This window comes from Pongo abelii, chromosome 9 (genome assembly GCF_028885655.2).
Source record: "Pongo abelii isolate AG06213 chromosome 9, NHGRI_mPonAbe1-v2.0_pri, whole genome shotgun sequence".
Classification (NCBI taxonomy): Eukaryota; Metazoa; Chordata; class Mammalia; order Primates; family Hominidae; genus Pongo; species Pongo abelii.
The window spans coordinates 16047660-16064646 of record NC_071994.2 but is presented as its reverse complement, the minus strand read 5'-3'; the positions used below and the strand labels follow the sequence as shown (position 1 = coordinate 16064646).

Genomic DNA, 16987 nt, shown 5'->3' with positions numbered 1-16987 from the left:
TGCTCCTTGAAGCCCTTATTCTAGTGGGGACCAGGAAGGCCATAAAGGAAACAAATGAATAAACAAGATACTTCCAGATAGTGATCATCGATGTGGAGGAAATAAAACAGGAAGTTGTGATAGCCTGTAAAAGAAGTGAATAAATCATAGTTCTTCCTGGAGGGGCTTACTAGCCAGTCGGGAAGATAAATGTACATCACTAATAAAACCTCTGAGATGCAATGTAGACAAAGTGAGAACACAGGACTTCGAAGTCCAATGGACCTGAGTTCCCCTTCCTGGCTGAGTCTTTATTAGCTGGTGCCTTCAGCCCAGGGGTTCCCAACCCTCAGGGGCCACACAGCAGGAGGTGAGTGATGGGTGAGCCAGTAATACCACCTGTGCTCTGCCTCCTGCCAGATTAAGTGGCAGCCTTAGATTCTCATAGGAGCACAAACTCTATTGTGAATTGTGCATGTGACAGATCTAGGTTGCGCACTCCTTATGAGAATCTAATGCCTGATGATCTGTCACTGTCTCCCATCACCCCCAGATGGGACCATCTAGTTGCAGGGAAACAAGTTCAGGTCTCTCACTGATTCTTCATTATGGTGAGTTGTATAATTATTATATATTACAATGTAATAACAATAGAAAGAAAGTGCGCAATAAATGTAATGCTCTTGCATCATCCCAAAACCATCCCCCACCACCCCGGTCCATGGAAAAGTTGTCTTGCACAAAACCAGTCCCTGGGGCCAAAATGGTTGGGGACAGCTGTTTTAGACAACAGGCCCTTGACCTTTTGGAGGCTGATTTCTTCACCTGCACAGCCAGGAGCCCAATTGGCAGAGGTTTGGTGAGAATGGGAGATAACGTTTGCCTATGCGTATTGAAGAATGAGCACAGTACCAAGGTGCTCAATACCTGGTTGTCAACATCATTTTAGGTCCTGCTTGTCATGGTAAAGAGGAGGGCTTATATCTGTCTGTCTGTCTGGGAGGGTTACAGGAGACTTTCTAGTGCAGGGAATTGTTTAGTTGAGTCTAGAAAGACATAAAAAAAAATGGAGGAGAACATTTTTAGTGGGAGGAGGTAAGAGGGTTGTAGAGGAAAAATTTGAGTATCAAAGGGCAAGAAGGAAGGGTTTAATTTGGGGCTCAAGACTCACAAGGAAGTAGAGGGAGGAAGCGTGAAGGAGGTGGAGGGAGAAGACTAGGCCATGAGGGAGGTTGCAGCCAGATCATAGAAGGCATTGAATACCAGGGTGGGGGTCGTGGATTTTAATCATCAGTTATTGGATGTGCAGTTAGGAATATGGACCATTGTGTGAATGGAATTATGCTCTAGGAAGGCTAGTCAGGCAAAAGAGTCGGGGATGGCCAGAGGAAAGAAGACCGATTAAAAGACCACTGCCACAGTCCAGGCCTTAGGAATGGGGCTCGAACAAGGGAAGGCCGGGATAAGGAAGAGAGAGATATGGTTGGATATGGGGTCAGGTGAGACTTCTGGAGTGTCTCAGAAGCAGTGAGTCAAGGTGATACGGACATGAATGAAAAAACAGGACTTGGGAGAAACAGCCGATGTTCTGGTGAGCAGTAGAACAGACTGAAGCTTGCAAAGACAAATGTGGGGCTACCGTTCCTCCAGGATTAAAGAGCAGAGAGCCCACACTAGGGGACAGAGGTGGCGCATGCTGCCTTGACGGGTGCCGCGGTGGGTCCTCCTGAAAAACCCAAGCTCGTGTCAAGGGAAATGCAGCTCTCCACTGTTAGGATCTACATTCATCCCTGGGTATAAGTAGCAGGACACTCGGTGCCATGTCATTCAAGTTTCCAGGGACCACACAGGCATGCGCTTCTGTGAGGAGTCGAGACCTTCAAGCTCTGCGTTCACTGCAGAGAACCATTCCCTTGGGGAGAAACTCTGGGTTGGGCTGAGGCAGAGTCGTGACTGCTCCACTTAGCAACGAGCTGGGAGGGCACAGCCGTGTTGGGTCAGTGCCAGGCAGGCGTCTGAGTTGACCACACAAGCAGCAGTCGAAGGCAGATCAGGAGCAGTCAGAGCCGTGGTTAGAATTGGCCTTTCAGTCAGGCAACTTGATTTAGAAACAGCCGGGGCCATGGGAAGGTTGTAAATTGTAGTGATTTCCTGTGAATGTCAAATTCATAAATGTTGGATTCTGCATCTCTGAGAAGGCGTTGTTGCTTCTTTCAGCTCACGGTGACCGCTCCCTTCTCTGAGACCGCATTGCATTTACCATGTCAAACCATAGGTGATCTTGAATCATGTTAACTGTTTAAGAAAACGGAAAGCCACAGAATTTCATATCATTTTGGAACCGTGGTCCATAATAAGAGGAAAAGAAAAATCTGGGTTTTTTTCTTGCAGTTTTTTCATTCATTTGTTCTTCCACACTCATTCATTTATTCAGGCAGGATATATTTGCTGATCATCTACGTGAGAACCTGTGCCACGAGCTGCATGAAGTATCAGTTTTATACTGGTTGAATCTAGAAGGGGTTTTTTAAGAGGGTTCCATCCCTCAGGGGGTCAGGGATACTCAGAAATTATAGACAAACCTTTGTATGGGGAGGAGGGGATTTGGTCATTGTTACCGGGAGAAAATTTGCTGCTTTTCATGAGCTTCTCAAAGGGGCCTGTGGACCCATTCTGGGCACTGATTAGGAAACCTGTTCTCGCTCAATTGTGCTTCAGTTTTTCTCTCACCAAGTGGCCTGAGACTGCCTACTTAATAGGGTATTGGGTGGCAATAGTTGAAATGCTGTTAGAAGATTTTTAGTCCTGACTATCCCAATTCCTATTGTTAAAGAAGAAAACAAACAAAAACCCATGAGGACAAAGGAGAAAATCCACAAGAATCATTCAGAAAATTCTGTTGGCATGGCTCATAGCTTGGAGGCACTTTCTTTATTTTGAGTAGTTAAAAATCCAGAGTGTGCCTCAGGAAACCTGGGCTTCAATTTTAGCAGAGCCACTAATATTACAGAAGCCACGTATCTTCTCTGCACTGCAGATTTCTTCTTTTGTAAGACAATAGATGGTGAAGATGATGGACATTGATGTTAAACATTTACTGAGCTCTTACTACTCATCAGGCACCACTCACTTAACATTTATAACAGCCCCATAAGGGAAGGACTCTGCATCATTCCTGTTAGAGAGATGGGAAACAAAAGCCCCAAGAGAGGGTTCCAGCTAATACAGTGGGAGGTAGCAGCTCTGCATCCAAACCCAGGTCTAAGGACACAGAAACACGTGTTAAATGACCACTCACAGTGCTTTTTGGGTCTGTTCTCTGTTGAGGCTCTATGGGAATTATTATTGTCATTATTATTGACATTAGTCACAGCCTAACTCCGCTCTTATCAGAAATATTTTGAAAAATGCCATTTGTTTGCTTGCTTTCTGCTTTCAGGGACCGGAACACCCGAATCCTGGGAAGAGTTTCAGTGCCCGAGGCTTCCCACGACACTGTTACCTTCCGGACAGCGAGAAAGGGAGAAAAGTAAGAATGGAGGTTTCCACATAGAACTAGGTTTTAGAATAGATCAGGCAGTTTACTTCTATGTCAAGGCCCAAAGTTTTGCTTCTTACAATGCACAGACCAAAGAGAACTGTGTCTCTTTTAACTCTAGATGCACACAGTAACAAGGTCAAATTTGGGTCAACCATAGGTGACGTGGCTACGATTAGAATTTTTTTTTTTTTTTTTTTTGGCGGATGGGTGGCAGTGGGACATTTAGTTTGTGTACTAGCCTGTTCTCACGCTGCTAATAAAGACATAAATGAAACTGGGTAATTTATGAAGGAAAGAGGTTTAATTGACTCACAGTTCCACGTGGCTGGGAAGTCCTCACAATCATGGCAGAAGATGAAAGGCAACTGTTACATGGTGGCAGTCAAGAAAGAATGAGAGCCAAGTGACAGGGGAAACCCCTTATAAAACCATCAGATCTTGTGACACTTATTCACTACCATGAGAACAGTGTGGGGGAAACTGCCCCCATGATTCAGTTATCTCCCACTGGGTCCCTCCCACAGCATGTGGGAATTATGGGAACTACAATTCAAGATGAGGTTTGGGTGGGGACACAGCCAAACCACATCAGTTTGTTTCCTCTCTCAGGTATTAGTGGCAATGATTCATCTATTTTAAGATCCTGTGTCTAGAGCCCTGCTGCTTAAAGGCTGGTCCTGGGACCAGCACCAGTGGCACCACATAGGAGCTTGATAAAAATGCAGAACCAGAAGCCACTTCATCTTAACGAGATGTGTAGCTGATCTGACAACACATTGAAGCTTGAGAAACACTGGTCTGGGATAGGAATCTTAATATGTAGATTATTTTCTTTTTATGTACTTTCATATCATTTGACTTTTTCCCAAAAGGGCAGAGAAAACAATCATTGGGTTTCTGGATTCCTAGTGATTCATGATTAGGCTTCAGTGGTTCTATGAACTCTAAAATTAGAATAAAAAATTTATGTTTGTATTTCTATGGATGAGGCCAAAAAATCATTGGATTTTCAAAATCTTTCCTGATCTCAAAAGGAGTAGGAACCATTGATCTAAAGGGACTACTGGGGGGAATATTAGACAAGATGTATTTCAGTGAGCTTTCTCTCCACATTTCCACAGCTTACTTCAACAAGTATTTATTTGTCATGCACTTTGCATGTCAGCAGCTATGGCTATGCTGTTGCTGTGGGTCAGTGTCTTAATCTGTTCTGGCTGCTGTAACACAGTGCCATAGATGGGGTGGCTTATAAACAATAGACACTTATGTCTCACAATTCAGGAGCCTGAGAAGTCCAAGATCAAGGCGCTGGCAGATTTAGTGTCTGGCTAGGACTTGTTCATATGAACCCATCCTGGTTTGTAAATGGTGCCTTCTCACTGTGTCCCCACATGGTAGAAGGGGCAAGGGGTTTCTCTGGGGCCTCTTTTATAAGAGCACTAATGTCATCCAATAGGGTTCTGCTGTCATTACCTAATCCCCTCTCCAAGGACCTACCTTCTAATACTGTCACCTTGGGGGTGAAGATTTCAACATAGCAATTTGGTGAGGACACATATTCAGACCATAGCAGCAGCTTCAGCTGGCTCCATGTGTCTTCCTGTTCAGGAGGCGAGGTGGAAGGAGCAGCCCTTCTGTGGCCCATGCCCTTCCCATGGAAGGGGGCAGAGGACAAACAGAGAACCCAAGTGGAAGTGTGTAATCCCATTTAGAGCTCCTGGATGCTTGTTACTTCACCCTTCACAGGCCCCAACAAGTCCTTGGCAAGCCAGATAAGGGGTGGGACAGTGACCTTTCTACAGGGAGGCACTTTGGGTTTCATGTCAAAGGGTATGGATATGGTCTCCCCCTACAGGTGGCAAGCAGGTATTTTGGAAGAAATAGAAAATCAACCACACTGAGAAGACATGCGAGTGCAGTGTCCCCAGATTAGGGGTCAGGACCATCCCTGATACTGTTTACCTTGAAGAGCCAGATTTCTGTGCTTGAGTCCTGGAGCTACATCCCAAATATTGGTGAAATGTCTCTACTGTAAAGTCTTGCAGTTAAAACTAGAATCCTGTTGCCAAGAGCTGCTTTTCTTCCAGGCCTCCCTCTTTATGTTAATGACATACTCAGAGTCCCTGGTACCCAGATGGGCACATTAACCTTCTTGGACTCCTGTTCTTATCCACCGCATCCATTTAGCTCATTCCTCCCTGCACTCACTGCCTTCCAAACCACTAGACGCTTCTTCTAACCCTGCCACTGGCAACATAGATCATCTTTTACCTGCTACCAGGTTAGTTATCTCAGTTTCTAGAATCAAGCTTTTTGTGTGTGAAAGAAATAAAACGAAGAAACAACAAAGTGCAGTCTTCTCAGCTTGACATATAAGACCTACTACAGTGTGAGTTAAACCTTCTCCTCACACCAATTTCTCATCCTTATCCTTCACATCTGCTGTTCCAGGACCCTAACCTTGGGCTTCATTGTAGATTGAAGTATAATTAGAGGATGGGCTTTGAAGCCAGACTATTTCTGCCGTTCACTAGCTGTGGGAACTTTTTGGCTTCATGTCTTAAAGTCTCAATGTCCTAATCTGTAAAATAGTGGTGATGATTTCCACCTGTATGGACAGGATGTTGGAAAAATTAAATGAAAATATCATTTGTAAAATGCACAGCATGGTGACAGCAATTGTAATTTATCCATGCCTTGGGTTTATATTTGTTTACTATGTTTATACATCCTTCTCTATTGATATGCCCCAAATCCTTCCCTTCCTTTACTGCTCAGCTCAGAAGCAACCTCCTCCATGAATTCTAGACTGATTCCCATCTGAGAGTCAACAGAGTGGTGATTCAGACCATGGGCTATGGAGTCAGGCAGTCCTGAAATCAATCCCTTAACCCCACCACCCCCAGCCACTTACTAGCTATAAGACCAAGGCAAGTCTTTTACCTTTTGAGCCTCTGTTTCCTTGAGAGGGATAATGAGAGTCCAGTTTTCTGTCATTTAATGACAGGGATATCATTATCATTAGACAGCTTCATCATCATACAAACATCACAGAGTGTACTTACACAAAACTAGATGGAATAGCCTGTTACACAGCTAGGCAATATGGTATAGCGTATTGCTCCTAGGCTACAAACCTGTACACCATGTTATTTTATTGAATACTATAGGTAGTTGTATAATGGTAAGTATTTGTGAATCTAAACATTGAAGAGGTATAATAAAAATACAGTATAAAAGATAAAAGTGGTATATCTGTATAGGGCACTTACTATGAATGGTACTTGCAGGACTGGAAGTAGTTTTGAGTGAATCTGTGAGTGAATGTGAAGGCCTACGACATTGCTGTGCACTACTAAAGACTTTATAAACACTGTACACTTAAACTACACTAAATTTATTAAAACTACTTTTCTTTCTTCAATCATAAACTAACCTTAGCTTATTGTGACTTCTCCATTTAAAAACCTTTTCATTTTTTTAACTTTTGACTTGTTTGTAACAACACAGCTTAAAACACAAACACATTGTACAGCTGTAGAAAAATATTTTCTTCTTATTCTATAAGCTTTTTTATTTTTAAAACTTTTTTTTTTTTTTACTTCTGAAACTTTTTGTTTAAAATGAATACACAAACATATACATTAGCCTTGACCTACTAAGGGCAGAATCATCAGCATCACTGTCTTCCACCTCCATATCTTATCCTGCTGGAAGGCCTTGGGGACAATAACAGGAATGGAACTATCATCTCTTATGATAACAATGCCTTCTTCTGGAATACCTTCTGAAGAAACTGCCTGAGGCTGTTTTACAGTTAACTTTTCTTTTCGTAAATAAGTAGGAGTGCACTCTACAATAATGATTAAAAGTACAGTATAGTAAGTACAGGGCAATAGGAATTTCTCAGCTCTATTGTAATCTTGTGATATCACCATTGCATATGTGTTCAGTCATTGACCAAAATGTCACTATGTGTGGCACATGGGCATACCTATATCATCTGATTACTGTAACAATTATATGTCCCAGTGCCCGACACTGAGAAAGTAAACACTCAGGAAATAGCAGCTCATATTTCTAATGTCTGCTTTTATTACTGATGCTATTATGGTTTCCTCTCCTCCAGCCCATACCATGTTTACAGTAGTTCAGTTTTCAACCCAAGACATTTTCATTGGATGCTTTTTCTTCATACTGGACACTACTCTTACCAAGGCCTGGAACAGGGCATTAGCCACTAGTCTTGCTTAACAAACTTTTTTTTTTTTAATTTAACTGATTTAGAACATTCTGCAAGCCCCAAAACTTTCTTTGAGCCTCAGTTTTCTCACCTCGAGAAAGTCAGAGTGCTCCAAGATGTCACTAGAAAAATATTGCACAGCTTCAGCTTTGGATAAATTAATACTACATTGAGGTAGTGGTGGCGGTAATGAAGGGCAGAACTTCAGAAGTTCTCAGATCATAAGCGCCTTTGACTCCTAGATCCTATCTTTCAAAATGCAGCCATTATGTTGGCAGATAACATTTATCAATTAGTGCGTTGTAGGCACTGGTGTGAAAATACTTTTCATGGAGTGTCCAGTAAGATGTTCACAACGTTTAGAGGCAGATTGTACCATTGCTGTTTCATAAATAAGAAAATTAATGTTCAGAGAGGTGCTATAACTTCTCCAAGGTCACACAGTTATTCAGTGACAGAGCCAGGACTCAGCCTGTAGCTCCCAAACTCCAAGTCCAAATCTCTTTCTTTCCCCTGGGCTGCTTAGGGTATCATGATGCAGGAAGGGATGGGGCCCTTGGGAGGATTCTCTACCATCCAAGGGATAGTCTTTGACCGCCAATTAATGTCTGCCTTTCATGTCCCACTTTTGTCCCTCTAGGTTCTGAAGCTGCTGCTCGTGGCCTGGGATCGCCGCCTCATTTTTGCCATTGGCACCTCCAGCACCACAGGCGAGTCAGACACCGTTATCTGGAATGAGGTCCACCACAAGACAGAGTTTGGCTCTAATCTCACTGGCCATGGCTACCCAGATGCCAATTACCTGGATAATGTGCTGGCTGAACTGGCTGCCCAGGGCATCTCTGAGGACAGCACTGCCCAGGAGAAGGACTGAGGCCAGAAAAGCTTTGAGGTGGGAGGGGCCGTGGAGACTGCAGGACAGGAAGTGAGGAGAGTGAGTCAATGTAGAAGAAGTTGGTGTCCTGCCCTCCCAACTTTCTATCCTCCCCTCCTGCCCTGTGTCCATCCCTCATCCCTCCCAACCACAGCGGGAGCCAGACTGAATATAGCGACATCATTCATAAATCTCATCCAACACAAAGGGAGATGGGATGAGGACCATCCTGGGTCTGTTCCCATGGAGTTTTTGGTGCTGGGTAGGCAGGAATCCCCTCCCTACCCCACCTCCCAGGTAGGGGCATGGTCAGCACACCTGGGGTATGGGCAGTGCCTAGGCACTCCATATCCTGGCTTTGGGAAGCCGGGGTTTCTTGCCTCAGCTGGCTTCTTGCTACTTCCACTCTGCTTTGAGACTGGAGTTTCTGCTATTCTCCCTCTGCTGGAGGCAGGGAGCTCTCACTGTGCAAGGTTGGGGGGTGGGCAAAGGGGTGAACCACTAAACTGCTGTGACATCAGAAACTGATGCCTTGGCGTAGAGCGAGGAAGCACTTCTTCCCAAGAGGGTCGGTGAAGGAAAAGCCTCTGGGAGCACATTCCGCTCTCATCACAGTCCTTGGCTTCTCTGGGCCCTCCTCTCCTCCTCACAGCTCTGACCTGTCCAAAGAGGCATCTGGTTCTCTCATGTGGATGGATGGACTCTGGGGTTCCTCTTTGGGGTGGCATCCCATGATGCTGTTTCTAGCCCCTCTCTGATCAAACCAGAGCCAGCATCCCACTGAGTATCTGAACTGTCCTCAGGGAGAGGAGCCCACAGCCTTCTTCCCAACTCATTCTAGGCCAGCTCAAAGATTCCATGAGTTTCATCAAGTCACTGTGAGTGGAGCCCATGCTGGGCTCTGTGCCCTCTGTGTCTGTGCATGCGTGTGTGTGTGTGGGCGTGTGTGCATTGCTGGGCCAGCTTGAAGGGAAGGCCCGTCATGTCCCTGCACTCTGTTTTGCAAGATGCCAAACCCCAGTTCTGATGGGGCTCCAACAGCCAGGCTGTGGTCCTTTGACGTTCCTCACCTGTTGCCAACCTATCCCATAGTGAACTGAAACCCCAATGGAGACAGAACTGTGCCTGGGGAGATGCAATGAGGTGAGGGCTGGACTCTTCCTTTTATATTTCTTTTCAAGATTGGATCAGAGCTCATCTCCATCCAGTCTTTTTTCTATGAAGGCTTCAGTCTGTTTCCATGCAAATTTGCTAATCAGAGCCCAGAGCTGCTGGGTCCCTCATCTCCCTCATCTATTATAGATTGACTTACAGCAGGGAGAGAATCTCTTTAGCTCATTCCTAATGGGGTTGGGATCACAATATGGTCTGGTCCAATCCGCATCTTGTTGTGTCCCAAGACCCTATCTCCTCCCCAACATTCTTATTGCCTTTGGCTCCCAGTAAGGAATGAATTGGGGGCCAGGGAGGAGAACAGGGGGGATCAAGAAGGGAAACCCAATTCCCCCTTTGAAAGTGGGTTCTTTGAACTATGTGTTTGGGGGAAGTTCCTCTGGATACTAATTTGAATTTATATACCTCATGTTTTGGGGGTTTGACATATATATATATATATATATATATATATATATATATATATATGCATATATATTTCATAATATTTGGAAGGTTTTTGATGCTAGAAAAATGGAAACAAGAGAACCTTCAAAAATGGTACTTAGATGGAAACCAGAGGCCAATCTTTCATAAAAGCCAGCCCCATAGCTGCTTGCTGTTAGGCCTCCAGCCATTTTGACGTTGGGGTAGATAGTCGATTCACCTGCCTGTCACCCAGTTCTGTGGATGTGCTGGTGCTGAGCCTTTGCTCTCTTTCCAAATGGCTACAGGGATGTTGATCAGCTCCACCAGAGGGAGCTCTGATGGGAGGAATTGTTCTGCCATCCTTGTCCCTGTGTCTCCTGTCAGCAGGCAGCCATTGTATCTCACCAGCAGACCAGGAGACTGGTCCCAAGGTTACTGCACCACAGGGCAATTTCCTGCCATAGTTAGGAAAGAAACACCTGAACTAAATGGAAGAGACATCCCTGTGGTGTTTAATGTCACACCCATGCCCTTTTTCAGGTTACCATGTACCAGAGATTACTTGGAGAGCCTCATGCCGTCTCTGCCTTCGCACACTGGTCAAGTATCTGCTGAGCTTCTTGGCCACAAGGGTGCAGAAATAGACTGAGGGTCCATGGGAAGAAAGACACAATGAGGCAGTAGGAGGTGGGGAAGAAAAGAAGACAGACTTTCACAGTGGAATTAGGCATTGGGGAGAGATCAGTTTCCCCACATCAGGGAGAAGAAGGTATAGGTGGGGAAGGGGTGGCCAGGAGCAGAAGGAAGAGGACTCAAGATGGAAAGGGAGCCGCTGTGCCTGTGGCAATACCACTTGGAGAGGTCGACTTCATACCTTCAAGCCTTTTTCCCTGGGCTTTTGATTGTGTCTGTGCCCCATTTCTTGTCCTCTCTGCAGATGCTCAGTAGGGGCTACCTCATCCTCATGCTATTCTTGTGTGGCTTTCCGGGCAGTAGGGATCTTGAATTTCCTTTCTAACACTGTGCCCGGCAAGGCGGGGAGCATTCCTCTGCCCTTTCTCTTGTGCCAACCTGGAAAGGTGCGGTCTAGATTTCAGTGAGAACCCTGCCAGCCGAGCCCTGTGCATCCACTACCTTGACACAGAGTGTTTTCCCACTAGAAGCTCTGCTGTGCGCTCCTGGCCCAAGTAGGGGATTCCATGCCCTCCCTTTCATGGTCTTAGCACCAGCAGCCTAGTTTCTCCCTTCCAGAGTCTCCAGGGATGGCAAATTGGATTGGAGACAAACCTTGTCAGATGCTCATCCCCTAAAAGGTTAATTGTGTATTTGTGGCTGCGTGTGCCTTTGTGTTTTCATTCTCTTCCCATTTTTGTACATTTTGGTCTTCTCTGTGGTTTTATACTTGATCAAAAGTACTCGTATTGGTATTGCACTGTTGTGTGCATGAGAAAACTGGGGGAAGGCTCACTGGTACAAGAAAGGACCCCTGACCCCTTTCCTTCTCTGTGGTCCCCGGCATTAGATTGGGGGTTCTGGGAGAGGCAGGTGAATGTCCTAAGTGAATTGTTCTGATTGTAACTGGAATGTTTTTGAAGTCTTTTGGTGTTGCTCTGCGAGAGGACATCGCCACCTGGTGCTCATGAGGTGTCTGTGCAGAACAATAAATGGCAAATGAACAACCACAAAATTGTTGCTGTTGTTGGCCTTCTGCTGTTTGTAGATTAGTGCACCTATCTGTGAGGGATTTGGGTTACCTCCCTGAGTCTGTAAGCAACCACAAGCCCTGCCATGGATGGGGGAAGTCCCTCCCCAACCGCTTAAAAACAAATTTTCCACATATTACCCACCCACACATTTGACCTGGCTAGACTCTTTGTTTGCCTAAAGGAACAGATCACATGGCTGGGAAAATGAGTAAGTGAACGTGTGGGAGAAAAAACACTTTTAGAATCACGAATATTCACTTTTAAAGGTCTCTTTGCCTGACTGCAGTATAGTGTGTGTTTAAATCATTTACAGGCTGTTGTTTCTCAAATAAATGTTTAATATTAATCATCTCCAAACTGACAAGAACACAAAAATAAAATGCAAATACAGAGCCACCTTTGTCACCCAAATCTGTGTCTATTTCTGATAGTCCATGGAATGTGGTTTTCTTGGAAGCCAGGGTTGGTCTCCCCACAGACCCCAGCCTAAGGTCACCAGTTAGGGACCCAGGACTTGGAAGGCAGAGCCTGTGAGCTCTTCCATCAGGGATCTGACTCTGCAAAACGACTTGATGAATGCAACTGGCAAACTCCCATGTTCGGACTTCATATGCATGAGCCGTTGGACAGAGGATTTCTTAGTACATACTTTAATGCATATTTATGTGCAATTTTGTTAGTGGGAATACAAGTTTGTGAAGAACTTCTCATTTCAATAGGCAGTTAATGCATTAAAAGCCTGGGAATTTGGGGCTGTATTTTTCCTTTCTGACTCAGTAATCTTCAAAGAATTCATAGGAAAGTCAGTATTTGCAGACAAGTGGTTAGCTTGGCTAAAACGTACAAAACACCCGGAACCCACAAAACACTCAGAGGTTTAGGAGAATGTTTTAATGCTTAAGAGGCAGGATCAAGTGAAGAGGTTACAGAAATCAGTGTCTCTGGGCAGTCAAGAGAGCAGGGCTCAAATTCTGTGACTCACTTCTCTGTGTCTCAGTTGGAAATGAATGGGTATCCTGGTTCCCACCTTCCCACACGCCATGATGCTTCAAACTCCTTGGGTGAAGGGCCTCTTCTCAGCCCAAGATTTTGATTGTGAACATTAACAAAGGGAACCGTCATCCTCCACAGAAGATAACTCATTAATGACGTTTGATTCAGTGAATAAATATATCATTTAAAAAAAATATTGTAGGGGGATCATGAAAGTAGTGGAGGTAATTACAATCAGGAGAGACTGGTATTAAAATTGAGCAAAGTCCCAACTCTCGCCAGATGACAATTATGCATCCTGCTAGATGCCCCAGGGCTCTCAGCCTGGAACTGAAATAAATGTGTTATAAGTGGTGCTGGATGCCTTTTTCAGTTCATTTGAAAACATGGATTTGATCATGTCCGCTCCCTTTCTGCTGGAAAAAAACGTAGCTTGCATAATTGGTGTTAACTACTCTGTTTTGATTCTACAGAGTAAGTAATACTCAAATGTGGTCTTACTTAACTTCTTGCCTTTTTTACCCCCAGAACAATGCAGACATTGAAATGTGGGTGTGTGTGTGTGTGTGTGTGTGTGTGTGTGTGTGTGTGTGTGTGTGTTCATATAACAGGAGAGCAGGAAAGGTAAGGACATAGAACAATGCAGACTTATTGAAATGTGGTGTGTGTGTGTGTGTGTGTGTGTGTGTGTGTGTGTGTGTGTTCGTTCATATAACAGGAGGACAGGAAAAGTAAGGATCCAGAACAATGAAGACTTATTGAAATGTGGGGTGTGTGTGTGTGTGTGTGTTCATAGAACAGGAGGACGGGAAAGGTAATGACTATCCATGGAAGATGAAGGGGTAGTACTTAGCACCAGAATCTTTTTCAGTTTTTACCCATCTTTCATTACTCCTTGTCTCCAAATCATCCCTTCCTCTTTGACCCACTAATAGAAGTTTATTACTTAAAATATTTTCTGAGGACTTGATGACACTAGTTAGAAGTCCAAGAGTGGTCTGGTATAAGGGAGTGTTCATCTTGGGGCAGCTGGAAAAAGTGGAATTGGCACAGGCAACATCTTTCTTTTCAGATGTTTGAGGTCACCCTGAGGAGATAACAGTCTGTCAACACAGAGCCCTCAAAGTTAAAAAGCAGTAGCCAGGCAAGACTTGTGTCTTTTCAGGGCTCTTCCAGGCTCTAAGAGTGTGAAATTCAGACAGCTTTTTAAAAATCAAACTAAAAGGAGAGTAGTTCTTACAGGCAGAAACTCTTAGAGCTCACAAATTGGAAACAACTGCAAACTTCAGAGTAAATTCATAGCTTCCAAATACAAATGTTCACATTCTCCCTCTGCTATTTTTACACAAATGCATTCAGGTGAAGACAGCAACACACATTGGGAAAGGACACCTGTTTCCTATTTTAGTCCCAGAATCGCTTTTGCTTCTAGTCCAACTGTTCCCTCTCCCCAGTCCCACCCTTATCCATGTAACATTATGAATTTCCTGGCCCAGAGACCTAAACAAGAAGTCACGAATATACCTACTTTTGGTTGCACTTGCCATTTCAATGCTTAGGAAAACAGAGTGGTCAGCAATGACCACACTGGAGATGAGAAAAACCATTTTCGGGGAGAGATTTAAGCTGGACTCTGCCCCTGCTCTTGGTAAGTGGTGTCTCCAGTTGCTGCAGTGCCTGGAACCAAACTCTGCCTTTCCTCAATTGCCTGATATGCTTTCTTCTTGAACTTCCGGGTGCCGTAGATGGCCAGGGTGATAACAACAGCCAGAATGGTGGTGACCCCCAATGTGACCCCAGCTGCAGCCCCTCCTGACAGACCACCACCATCCCCATGGATGACATTCATGGCCCTCCGCAACTCTATCGGTTCTCCCAGCCTCCACTGGTGGGTCTGGGAGTCTTTAATCCAGGATCTCGCATTCTCAGAATTGGTCACTATGACAGTATTGGTGGCAGCCTGACTCATGAGGGGTGGCCGGGTGAAAGGTGGGAGCCTGGCAGGGGGCAGGGACCCTCCTGTAAAGAGCCCGGATTTGACGCAATAGGACACTTGGCATCCATCGCTGATGAGGGCTAGGTGCTGGCTGAAGCCCCCGGGGCACTTTTTCAGAGACGGTACTCCTAAATCTCTGGATATGGCAGGATCTACCAGGGGGTTCCCAACTGTGCAGCTAAAGAACCCGCCAAAGGGGACCGCAAACCTGCTTCCCAACTCATAGTCCTGAGAAACACATACCTTGAGGTTTTCGAAGAGGCTTAGTGGAAAGTAGCCGGCTGGGCATGACTGTGCATTTGTCATGGGGTTTATGCTCTTGCTGCTGAAGAGGCCCCCAAAAAGCAGTCCTGAGTTTTCAGGTACCTGGCTACTGGCCACACACCAAAAAGCCCTGAATTCAGCTTTTGCCACCTGGAACACATCTTCACACACGGTCTTGCAGAAGACGAGGAGAGTGCACTTTCGATGACACTCCAGGTGGTTGTAACCCTCCTCGTGGATCTGGGATAACAGGCGCACCGGGGAGTAGCCAGAGGGGCAGGAGAAATCACCAGTGAGTGGATTCTTCTGCTCCAACTTTTGGCAGAGGAGGACATCCCTATTCCCTGAGAGCTGAGTGCATTCCTGATAAACCCCACCGAAAGAGAAGTTGGTCATTTTCCCCTCGCAGGAGCCATCATCAGTGTTGGCCTGAAAATTGAAGTTGGGAGAATTGAGATCTGTGCAGCCAGGGTAGGTGTTGAATGTGTAATAGCGCTTCACAGCAGTTTCCACCGTCTTTGACACCTTCTTCACCAGGGGGCCTGGCAAGTCAGGCAGCATGTTGGGGTTGATGAAGAAATGCAGCGGCAGGCCAGAGCGGTCGATGGCCACCAGGTGGTTGGTGATACCCTGCTGCCAGGCCTGGAGGGTGATGCCTGGATAAAAAGGAACCCCTCCGATGCTCTGCACCCTGGAGTTGGTTCGGTTTGAGAGGTAGCTCTTGGTGAGGACATTCTGTGAGGTATAGTTTTCCTCAAATTTGAAGTTCACGGTGTTTTGAAAGGCAAGTCCAGCAGAGGCAGTCACGGCACTACGACTGCTCTGGCTGTCTTGGAGGAAGGAGGCCCTGATGTGGTCCTCCTGAATAAGAGCAGCCCCAGCATCGACACTGGTGATGACATGGGTGCCATAGTTGAGGACCAGGAGTTCTGCCAGGTAGGTGGCCATCCTCGTCTGGTTGTTCTCTAGACGGTCAGAGATGTCAAGGAGCTCCTTCCTAAAACTCCAGTTTAGCTCTAAGGCTGGGTTGATTTTGACTGTGTAGATGAGGTTTCTTACCTGAACTCGGGTAGTTATAGCTTGGTCCTTCAGTTGGAGGGTCTTCATCCTCTGGAACTCAGTGGAAAACTTGCCATTGACTTTGGAAAAAAGAGAGAGTTCTGTGTTGATGGAGTAGGAGGTGCTACTCTGGTAATTTGCCCAGGATTCCAGGATTTCTGAGTTCATCTCCAGGTTGCTCTGTTTCTGGGGAATGGTGAAGATTTCATCAGGGATGATATACTGTCCATCCTCTGTTGTCCTGCAGTTGGAGTAAGTCAATTCCATAACTCGTCCCATGTCCACATGCCGCAGATTGTCCCAGCCACCTCCAGGTAGGACTTCCAGGACAGGTAGTTTCAAGGCATTCTTGCATTTTTGAACTCCAACTTCGTCCATCTCTCCCAAAGGCTTGCCTGATGTAACCCATGCTGCCACTGCCCAGAAGAGGATGGTGGCCCTGAAGTTGTTCATGGCTCAGACACCCCCAGCCACTCACCAGCCCTACACAGTGGCCAGCAAGCTTTGGGCAAACTAAAATGGAGAAAACAGAAGCAGATGATGAAGCGGAAAACTCATCAGTTCTCTAAAAGCTACAAGTTCCTCTTTAAGCTAATTTAATTACAAAATGGGGAAACGAGAGTTGGTTGGAATATTAAAGACCATCAGGTCTTTGAAGAGTTTATGCCATACTAAACATGCAAACACAGCCCTACATGCCTAACAGATAACTATCCTAATTTTCCCCCAGCTCTGGCTGGTTACTCTGCTG

The 16987-nt window shown here is 45.5% G+C and overlaps 2 protein-coding genes across 3 annotated transcripts in view; one reads left to right on the top strand and one right to left on the bottom strand.

Annotated features, from left to right (window-relative positions):
* The window catches only part of DTX4 (deltex E3 ubiquitin ligase 4), a 36058-nt gene extending 24153 nt beyond the window's left edge, over positions 1-11905 (top strand). The window contains exons 8-9 of one of the 2 annotated variants that reach the window (XM_009246309.4): positions 3419-3508; positions 8404-11905. In XM_009246309.4, the coding sequence (XP_009244584.1) occupies positions 3419-3508; positions 8404-8637 (324 nt within the window). In that variant the 3' untranslated portion in view covers positions 8638-11905. The remainder of the gene's footprint in view (positions 1-3418; positions 3509-8403) is intronic. The other variant, XM_054524334.2, reaches the window with a different exon arrangement.
* A 342-nt stretch (positions 11906-12247) lies between these two features.
* Positions 12248-16755, bottom strand: MPEG1 (macrophage expressed 1). Its single transcript, NM_001131989.1, is given in 1 exon segment — positions 12248-16755. A coding segment is annotated over 1 exon segment (2151 nt). The 5' UTR covers positions 16690-16755; the 3' UTR covers positions 12248-14538.
* Positions 16756-16987: the final 232 nt, after the last annotated feature.